At 44.5% G+C, this 10,711-nt stretch overlaps 1 protein-coding gene across 1 annotated transcript; it reads left to right on the top strand.

Annotated features, from left to right (window-relative positions):
- Positions 1–282: 282 nt before the first annotated feature.
- On the top strand, positions 283–8,852 carry CHCT1 (CHD1 helical C-terminal domain containing 1; the record flags this gene model as incomplete). Its single annotated transcript, XM_079130346.1, has 7 exons — positions 283–333; positions 1,658–1,759; positions 2,025–2,200; positions 2,644–2,743; positions 5,279–5,474; positions 5,692–5,789; positions 8,759–8,852. The coding sequence occupies 7 exons, from the start codon at positions 283–285 to the stop codon at positions 8,765–8,767; spliced, it is 732 nt and encodes a 243-aa protein (XP_078986472.1). The 3' UTR covers positions 8,768–8,852.
- Positions 8,853–10,711: the final 1,859 nt, after the last annotated feature.

Genomic DNA, 10,711 nt, shown 5'->3' with positions numbered 1-10,711 from the left:
CTGGCCAGCTGTGAGCTGACACAATCCAGTCTACTCAGCACATCTTGTTCTGTTCCCTAGGCCAGTTCCCAGTTGGAGGAGATGGCTGGTGGCCACCTCCAGGAATGAGGGCACGGGAGGGGTGGGGGCTGGGCTCTGTGTTGACAGTTGCCATGGTTTTCCTCCGAGTTCTGGAGCCAACCTGCTCACTCCCTGAGATGCTCAGGTCACAGAAGCAGTAGGTCAGAAGCCTGAGGGGACCTGAGGAGTGCCACCCTGAAGCCTGCCAGCACTCCTATTAAAATGGAGGCTTTAGATGGGCAAGGGGGTGAAGGAGACAAGCCAATAGAGAAGGTGAAATGAGGCTGGGGATGGGAGGGAGGGAGGGAAGGTTCCTCGGAGCTGGTTTTGTAAAGAGGGAACATGAAATTCAAAGAAGAGATGAAGGAAGAATGGTGGCATACATGAGTTGGCAAGAGGCCCAAACAAGAGAACATAATTCATTCAAACGGATGTTCAGCTAAGATATACATACTCCTGGCAAAGTGATGGGAAGGGGGGGTCCCATCTCGTGGTTCGTTATGAAGACTCAAGGGCATGTGCATATATACACGTGTGTTTTCATGTGTTATGGTCTGTGTGTGGTGTGTATGCTGTTTATTGAGTTGCTTAGCCAGAGTTCCCTCTCTCCAGTTCCTGAAGGGGCCTGTCCCATCCTCCCCTCCCCATCCACCTCTGTAACTTTTCGCTGGTGTCCCCTCAGAGTGGTGTGGGGACTCATCTTTCTTGTTCCCACTGAACACAGATAGAAATGAATGCTCACTTTTCTAGGAGATTTTTGAAAGGTGCAGTTGCAGTCATGTCCATCTAATCCTGTGCTCCGACTTCTAGTATTATTTCAGTCACTGTTTTTTTTTGATACCAGGGATTGAACCCAGGGGTACTTAAGCGCTGAACTACATTTCCAACCCTTTTTATATTTTATTTAGGGACAGGGTCTTGCTAAGTTGCTTTAGGACCTTCTTAAGTTGCTGAGGCTGGCTTTGAACTCATGATCCTCCTGCCTCAGCCTCCTGAGTCACTGGGATTGTAGGCATGCACTCAGTATTCACAGTCACTTTGTTAATTTTCAACTCTTTGCCCCACTTTTACTATCAAAAGATTCATGACATCACCATCACTTTTTTTTTTTTCAAATCGAAGGCCCTTTAGATGCCTGGCATGACAATGAAGATTACAGATGGAAAGACATGAACCTGAGACTTAGGCAATCAATATATGTTTGCTGAATGAAAGAATAAATGAACCCTTGACCGTTCCCCCAAGGAGTGACTTAAATCTTTGGGCGTTCCAGTGTTCTCATCTGTAACCCGGGATAATGACATCTAACCTCAGAATTTGTGGGAATATAAAATGAGCTAATGTTTATCAAGAACTTTGCAAATTGACTAGTAGTATAATATGCTATCCTCGTTATAAAAGAAATAGATTTTCAAGGCAGAGTTTTTTAGAGATGGGCTTCTTTGCCTGGGTTGTGTTCACATCAGTGCAGGGTCAGGGAGATTGTAAGGAGAATGGAGAAGGGCTTGGGTTGCCATTTGGCCAGTGCTTGCCCAGCACTGTCCCTTAGGAACAGCAGCCTCAGCCCCTCAGCTGACTGTCCCGTGTCTCCTCTCAGGGGAACAATGTGCCCTGCTTAGAGAGGAGCTCTAGCACCATTCCTGCCGGAGACTCGCTTGTCTGCCATGCCAAGGGCCTGGGCCAGGACACCTTCAAAATTGTGAGTAAGGGGCCAGGTTGGAACTCTGTCCTCTGTGCCCCTGTGAGGAGGTGGCAGGCCTCAGACCCACAGTTCAGTGTCCCGCTTGTCAAACTCTTGGGACAGAAGTGGAGTGAGAGGTTCACTGGAACCTCCTCACTAAGCACACACAGCCCTTCCTGAGCCATAAAGGGCTGCAGCCAGGCCAATCTGCTTGTCATTTGGGGCTGCTCAAATGCCTCTTCCTGTCCCCTACGGCCCCTCACCGTGCCTGTTGCCTCCTCAGTGTAAAGAATATCTACGGCCGCTGAAGAAGTTTCTGCGAAAATTGCACCTGCCCAAGGACCTTCCCCAGAAGAAGAGGCTAAAGTACACGAAGCAGAGCCTTGTGGTCCTAGGGGACCACATCAATACCTTTCTGCAGCATTACTGTCGAGCCTGGGAAATCAAGCACTGGAAGAAGTAGGGCAGCCTCCTTGCCTTTCTACCCTCCCTTCTGAGCCACCTCATGTCAAATCAAGGTCTACATTAGGCAAGATCTCCCAATCCTTCATCTTTAGGTGAAGGAGTCAGAATCCTAGAGGTGACAGAGAGGGTGGAGAGAACAGAGTTCCCCTGGCCATTCAGGGCAGCACTGTTTGCACCTTAGTTGTGCACACAATGGAAAAAAAAAAAAAACCTCTCCTGCACCCTGAGAAGAATGCCCTTTGACTGAACACACTGAGTGCAGGTGCTCATCATGAGGACATGATTCTGGTTCTGACACATCCCCACCTCCCAGCCTCTCGATCAAACCCCAAGGAAGCAGCATGGGTCCATTTCTCCCTGGGTGGTTTCTGACTACAACATACATGTTGAGAAAGGACTCTATTCTGCCTCCTTTAACTTTGAGTGTCTCCCTGTAGGATGCTCTGGCGATTTGTCTCCCTCTTCTCTGAATTGGAAGCCAAGCAGCTTCGTCGCCTGTACAAGTACACCAAAACCAACCAGCCAGCCAAATTCCTGGTAAGGCTTTCGAGAAAGCTCCTCCAGGGGCCTGCTGAGGGTTGGTTGATGTGTTCTTAGATCATGAGGGGTGGCCTGGGATTGGTACGACCAGGTGCCTGTGGTCCGGTGCTTTCCACCTTGGAGGAAAAAGAAAAGACATGAGAAAGAAAGAAAAATATTTATAAAAAATAACTATTTTCCAAAACAAAACAAAAAAAATCAGTGAGAAAATAGTAGTTTTATATTTTTGCAAATCTCTTCCATGTCTAACTTAATAGAAGGCAGCTGGATTCTCATATCCACCTTTGTTGCCAGTGCCATGATATATAACTTCACTGAAGTACATGGAATAAAACCAGACTCACACAGAATATATTTTTGGAGAAGAGAGTATTTTCTTAGCATTCCCAGATAATTGTGGATATTTTTTCTATGATCACCATATTAAACTCAGTAGGTGGCTGATGCTTAAATATAGCACAGAATCTGAACAATATCAATGAACTCTAAAAAAATTAATAAATTTTTTAAAAGCAGTTTGATGCTTATAGAAAAATTGAGTGGAAAAGTCAGAGTAACATCAGAGGGGTAAACTTGTTACATTGTTACTAGCTACATTACATTATTACTAGCTAAAAACCCATAGTTAACTCTAAGGTTGTCTTTATTTGTTTTGTTTTGGTACCAGGGATTGAACTCAGGCACTTGACCACTGAGCCACATCTCCAGCCCTTTTTTGTGTTTTATTTAGAGACAGGGTCTCACAGACCCTTGCTTTTGCCATGACTGGCTTTGAACTCATGATCCTCCTGTCTCAGCCTCCTGAGCTTCTGGGATTACAGGTGTGCAGCACCATGCAAGGTGTGCATTCTATAAGGCATAACAAGTGTTTGAAGACAGGTATCCACCATTGTGGTCTCAGAATATTAGACTGCCCTAAAAATTCCCTGTGCCCCACCTATTCATTCCTCCTTCTTCTCTCCAAACTTCTGCAAACACTGATCTTTCACTGTTTTCTAAGAATGTCATGTAGTTAGAATCATTATTTACTTTTTCGGATTTGTATCAATGGACTTTATATACTAGATTTTATTAGAATCCATTGGTCTGTCTTTTGTTCTTTAAATGGACCCCCACTTTTCAGGGGTTCCTCAGTGGTTTGCAGAGCACGCTTGGAAAAACTGTAGATTCCATAGGTCCATAATGACAATCGTGGGTAATAGTTGTAAAAGCCTTCTTTTGTGTGTCAGGGGCTTTAAATTCCTTCCTGTAATCTTCAAAAGTAACCATAAGTGGTAATTAGAATTATTGTCCACGGTTTTGTAAATGAAGATTCCCAATGCAGTCAGCTCAAGTAACTTGTCCCAGGTCACAGAGCAAGTGGAAAGGAAGAGCCCCAGGTGAAAGCCCTGCTCTAACCACTCCCCTGCCATTCCAGCTGCACAGCTTCAGCTGGACGGAGCCCTCTCCCTCTTGTCTGTGAACGGTTGGGTCATTTCACTGATAAAAAGAGACGGGGTGCGGCTGAGGAGATAGCTCAGCTGGTAGAGTGCTTATCTCACAAGCTCAAGGACCTGAGTTCGATCCCCAGTACTGCAAAAAAAAAAAAGAAGAGAGACGAGGTGGATCTCACTGTTACCCAGGCTGGCCCCAAACCCCTGGGCTCAAGTGGTCTTCTCACCTCAACCTCCCAGATAGCTGGAACTACAAGGTGGGGGCCACCAAACCAGTTCTAATGATTCTCTCTCTTTCTCTCTTTTTTTTTTTTTTTTTTTTTTTTTAGCCCCAGAGATTAAACCCAGGGTCACTTAACCACTGAGCCACATCCCAGCCCTTTTCCTTTTCTTTCTTTCTTTGAGACAGGGTCTTGATAAGTTGCTTAGGGCCTTGCTCGGTTGCTGAAACTGGCTTTGAACTTGTTATCCTCCTGCTTCAGCCTCTCATCTAGTGATTCTTTTCTGAATATAAGTAGTTGTCATTTTAGTGATTCCTGAATTTATGAGGTTCACTAGCTGGAAAAAAATTTTTTAAATATCTCTAGGCTCTCTGATTTTCTAAATTAGGACTTTAGAACCAATACATTTGTTTCATTTCAAATCAACAAATAAGACACTATCACCCCTCACAAAGAGAGAGGGATGGAGGGAGGGAGGGAGGGGGAGAGAGAGAGAGAGAGAGAGAGAGAGAGAGAGAGAGAGAGAGAGAGAGAGAGAGAGAGAGAGAGAGAGAAATGGAAGATAATCTTAAAATAAAGGAGGACAGTCTAACTAACTGGGGGTATAACTGAGTGGTAGGGCACTTGATAAGCATGCATGAGGTCCTGGGCTTAATACTCAGCACTGCAAAAACATAAAAAATAAAATAATAAAGGACAACCCAAGAAGAAACAATGGCATCCTGGCCTTAGTGGCTCCCTGGTCCTTTCTCTTCCATCTCTGATTCTCCCTGCCATCCTTTGGACTCAGCAAGTATTGGGTACAGGCAGACTCAGCAGTTTTTCTAGAATTCAGGCCCCTTCTTCACACACTCCTTAACATTGTGGCTGTGTTGCAGGTGGCATTCTGCCCCTTGGATGCACCAGAGAGATCCTTGCTGACTGACCAGGAGGACAGTCTGCCCAAGCTCTGCAATGCCTGGGGGCTGCACAGCAACATCAGCGGCATGAAGGAGAGGCTGTCCAAGATGCAGGCCCCTGGCAGAGAGGCCCCTGTGCTGGGGGAGCCGACATCCCAGCTCCATGTCAGGAGAGGTAATGCCCACTTGGTGGAGGGGGTCAGGGAGTACCTGGACAGTGGTCCCCAAGCACAGTCTGGGTATATCCCTGAAGCAGGCTAGAGTGCCCAGGAGCCTCCACCCTGAGCCTGGCAAGGTCCTTTTGCCTCCTTTCCATCTTCTCTTCATCCTGCAAATGTTTTTTCTCCATCCTTCCTTCTTTCCCCTTCTCACTTTCTCTTTTCTGTTTTTAGCTTCTCCCCCAGGTATGTTCATTATACAACATTTAACATGTACCAGTAAGTGTAAAAACAAAGACGGAAAATCACCCATCACCCAGAGGCCACCACTGGTACCATTTAGTGTTTCCTTCAGGGTTCTATATATTTTCCCCCCAGTAGGTCTCAATACATATAGTTATGACTCCTGCATTTTTCAGATAACATTTAAACAAAGGCACTTTTCCATAAAATAAGCAGGACTGAGCAGTTTCTAAGTGACCAAGAGTATGAACAAGAAGTATCCACATAAGCTGCAGCAGGATGCCCACTATCGGGTGGGGGAAAAAGAGGGACCCACTCTTACAGTGAGCCAGATGGCCTGTGACTAGCTTTCCCAGCTGCTTTGGCCTCTACAATAACCACAGTACCTGGCTCTCTTCACAGAGGCTGTGGGGCTGGGGACAGTCTCTTTAATGAGAGGGGCTCCAGCCAAGGTAGAAACCCATGAGGGCTCCTCCTGTGCACTCAGGTGCAGAGAGATACTGCATCCATCCACCTCTTACTTTTGGAACTGGCTTCTGGGCTACGGTTAGCTTCTCTTGCTTGGCTACTGCAGGGAAGACAAAGGCAAGCAAGGTGACCTGAGTGCCTCAGTTCTGAAGGCTGGGTGGGGCTAATGCAGGGCAGCAGGCCTCAAGTGGGCTCAGGGGCAATTCTTCCCCAGTCCCACCTTGGATCCAGCCAGTGAGCAGGAGAGAAAACCAGTCAGTGGCAATAGGCATGGGCTAGGCAGCGAGTGAGGCCCAGAACCCTGCCTGGGTTCAGTGAGGGCCCATGCATGGTCCCAGTGCCTACAGTTTAAATCGAGGAAGTAAAACACACCATGGGACTTGAAAAAATGAAGGCCAGTGCATAATGGAGATGCTCTTGGCCAAGTAGTCCATGGATCAGAATAGGAATCAGAATAGGAGCTGTGGATTCTGGGCAGCCAATCTCTGTGCCAGGTGCTCTATATCTTCATTTCATGTGACCCCTGCAGCATCCCCAAGCAATGGATATTACTATCCCTCTCTGAGGCCATGGGGCAAAGGGTGTGTTAATCAGGACAGGTCGTTTGCAGGAGGTAAGTTGGGACCGGTTTTAAAGAAAGGGATAAGCTGGGGATATAGTTCTGTTGGTAGAGTGCTTGCCTTGCATGCACAAGGCCCTGGGTTCAATCCCCAGCACTGCCAAAAAAAAAAAAAAAAAAAAAAGGGGGGATGAAGGACAGACGTGAGATGGTACTGAGCAGACAGTCTGAGGCTGGAGGTGGAGAGCAGGTGGAAAAGTGCAGGGCAAGGGTGTAAGGGGGAAGACTTGAACAGTGGACTGAGAAATTTGGTTTCCATATTTTCTTTTTCAGTGTGGGGAATTCAGCCTCATGTGCTAGGCAAGTGCTCAACCACTGAGCTACATTCCCAGCCCCTTCAAGCAATTATTGAAATAAATGAAAAAAAATGTTTTTAGTTATAGTTGAACATAATACCTTTATTTTATTTAGTTATTTTTATGTGGTGCTGCAGATCAAACCCAGTGCCTCACACATGCTAGGCAAACACTCTGCCACTGAGCTACAACTGAAGCCCCTGAAATAAATTTTTACTATTATAAACATGGAAAATTAAATACAGATAAGAAAAAATAAGAACATATAAACATCACATTGTCCTCACCACTGCTAACACTCCCTGATCTCTTTAATGCATATAAATGTATAGACTTGAACCAAATTGAGTATATGTGATTTTGATTTGTTTTGTTTTGCGACTGAGCCCAGCTATGTGATTTTGATTTGAACTTGCTTTGTAAATTAATGGCATAAACTTTTCCAGGTCAACATTTTCCTTTCATCTAATAGTTGAGATACATTCAAATTTCAGAGGTAACAACAGCTCTCGTTTCCCAAATGATGTATTTTGCCTGGTTGTCTTGTAAATCTTTTTTTTTTTTAACATATTTTTTAGATGTTGATAGATCTTTATTTTATTCATTTATTTACTTGTGGTGCTGAGAATCAAACCCAGTGCCTCACACATGCTAGGCAAGCTCTTTACCACTGAGCCACAACTCAAGCCCCTTAAATCTTTTTACTAACAAAATTGTGCCCTTTTTCATACCCTTGACTGGTTGAAGAGATCAGGCTTTTGTTCTATGGAATTTTTCGCTTCCTGATTTTTTTTTTTCTTGTTGCTTTCTTTTGCATATTTCAGCTTGTTTCTTTACCTATAAATGGGACATTAAATAAAAGTATTGGGCCAGGGATGTGGCTCAGGGGTAAAGCCTAGCATGTACAAGGCCCCAATTTCAATCCCCAACACCTCAAAAAAATTGTTTTTTGATGAATCAAACATTTTGTGGGAGTTAGGATACATGAGAGATGAGGTTGTGTTCTTCCCACTGTTACATGATAAAGAACATGATACCTGGTAGACCTACCATGAGCAGGCTAAGATGAATTGCCTGTAATTAAAAGTAACCTGTGTGTAGTGGGACATGGTACATGCCTGTAATCCCGGCAATGTGGGAGACTGAGGCAGGAGGATTGCAAATTCAAAACCAGCCTCAGCAATTTAGTGAGATCCTGTCTCAAAATAATATATATATATATATATTTGAAGGACTGGGGATGTGGTTCAGTGGTAGTAGACTATTTCTGGGTTCAACCCCCAGTATCACAGACAAAAAGTTTGGTCTTTGATTATAGTTCAGCAGCAACACACTTGGAATTGGGGCATAAGACCTGAGGGGTAGGAATGAATCAGAACACAAAGCCAGAGGTCAAGAAAACTTGGGTCTGGTCCTGACTATGCCTTAACTTGCTGTAAGCCTTTGGGCAGATCCCTTCCTTAATCTTCCTGGAAAAGAATCCTCATCTGTATGTTGGGAGTGATGCCACCTTCCTATTGCATGGGGTTTCAGTAAAAGAGGGACATAGTTGGAAGGAAGATGAAATTGTGTTGTTTTTCCTTTCTGCCCCCTCCACCTTCCCCTGTATTGCACAGATTCTCTTACTATTCATGATACCATCAGGACCTTCCTTTTCTGACCTTCTTACTTTCAGGTTCTCTAAGGAAACTTCCTCAAAAGCCAAAACTCAAGAGAAAGAGGATTAAGGAAGCTCAAGAAACTCCAGAGACCTGTCAATAAGAAGACCACTGGGACAGAAGGCCTGCTCACCCTGGCTCCAGAGCACTTATGGGGCTTGGACATGTCAGCACCTGGGGGGAGGGGACCAATGAGGGGAAGAAGAAAATCATTCTTATCGAAGGGATGCTCAGGCCTTAATTATGAATAAATGGGGTGGAAAATAAACATTTTTAAGACAATTCTATTTACCTGGCTAACAACCATCTTTTGTTCCTTTTTAAAATTTGTTTAAAAAATATTTGCCAACCAGGTGTTGTGGCCTGCAATCCCAACCACTAGGGAGGCTGAGGCAGGAGGATCACAAGTTTGAGGTCAGACTCAGCAACTTAGTGAGGTCTTAAGCAATGCGATGAGACCCTCAAATTTTTTAAAAAGGCTGTAGCTCAGTGGTGATGCACCCCTGGGTTCAATCTCCATAGCAAAAGGAAAAAAAAAAAAAAAAACATATATATATATAGTCCCTGTGTCAAGGACCATCAAGGTCCATTGAGGGTACAGCCGTGTGAGTAGACTTGACAGTGGGGTGAATGAGTGACTGGGGGAGGAACAAAGAAACTGATGGGTGTTTGCCATGGGAGAACACAGGGGACGATGGGGGGATGAGCTGGGACAGTCCGAGTGACAAGTCTGGCAGCCTGCCTAAATCAGCTGGACTTCATTTTATGGATAACTTGAGGTGAGCAGTGGTGAGGGAGGTGTCAAGCAGTGGGATGAACTGGTATGATTTGGGCCTTGGGAGGTTCTATGGTGACCGTAAGCAATGTACATGGAAATGAGTGAGGCTGGAAACAGGAGACAGAAGAGGAAACATCAGTTTTCTTAGCAGGCGGTCAAAAATTGGCAGGCTAGCTGGGAGTGATAGTGCAAGCCTGTAATTCCCAGTCACTCAGAAGACCGAGGAGACAGGAGGATCACAAGTTCAAAGCCAAGCTCGGCAACTTAGCAAGAGACTCTGTCCACAAATAAAAATAAAAAGGGGGTTAGGGATATAGCTTAGTTGGTAGAGTACTTGCCTCACCAACCCAAGGCCCTGGGTTCAATCCCCAGCACCACAAAAATAAATAAATAAATCAAATAAATAAATAAATACATACATACATACATACATACATAAAAAGGGCTGGGAATGTGGCTCAGTGGTTAAGTGCCTTGGTTTGAATCCTCGGTAACAAAAGAAAAAAAAAAAAAAGGCAGCCTACCATCGTTTTTGTTTTCCTCAATGGGGTTCTATTTGTTGTAAACATGAAGACATTAAAAAAAAAATCAGTTGCCAATATTGAAACTTGATTTTTTTTCATATTAAAAACATCAAGAGGGCTGGGGTTGTAGCTCAGTGGTGGAGCACACTGGGTTTGATTCTCAGCACCACATATAAAAAAGGTCCAATGATAACTAAAAAAATTAAAAATTAAAAAAAAAATCAAGCCAGGCATAGTTTGGCTTATAATCCCAGCTACTCAGGAAACTGAGGCAGGAGGATAGTTGGAGATCAGCTTCAGCAATTTAGCAAGTCCTAATCTCAAAGAGCAAGCATCAGATTTCTGACTTGTAAAAATTGTCCACATCTGGGCCTGCATTCCCAAGTGAGAACAATTGACTGGGGCTGAGAAGCAGTTGGGTTGGGTTGGCTGATACGCTTCCCAGTTCACTACAGTCCCTGCCTCTCTCTACTGCCTTGCACATTGCCCTTCTTCACTCATTTAGATCACCTACGTGGCTCTTATGTCCTTTAGTACTTGTTGCTCTAGAGTAGAAAAAACCAATGAAGCAATGAAGGTATACTGAAAAGGGAAAATAGTGAATTTATGAGATTATGTAAGGTCAAAATATTTTTTGTATGACTTGTGTGTGAGTGTGAGTGTGTAAA

Source organism: Sciurus vulgaris, assembly GCF_902686455.1.
Source record: "Sciurus vulgaris genome assembly, chromosome: 3".
In the NCBI taxonomy this organism is placed as follows: Eukaryota; Metazoa; Chordata; class Mammalia; order Rodentia; family Sciuridae; genus Sciurus; species Sciurus vulgaris.
The sequence above is the reverse complement of the archived record's forward strand: the minus strand, read 5'-3'. Positions and strand labels throughout refer to the sequence as shown.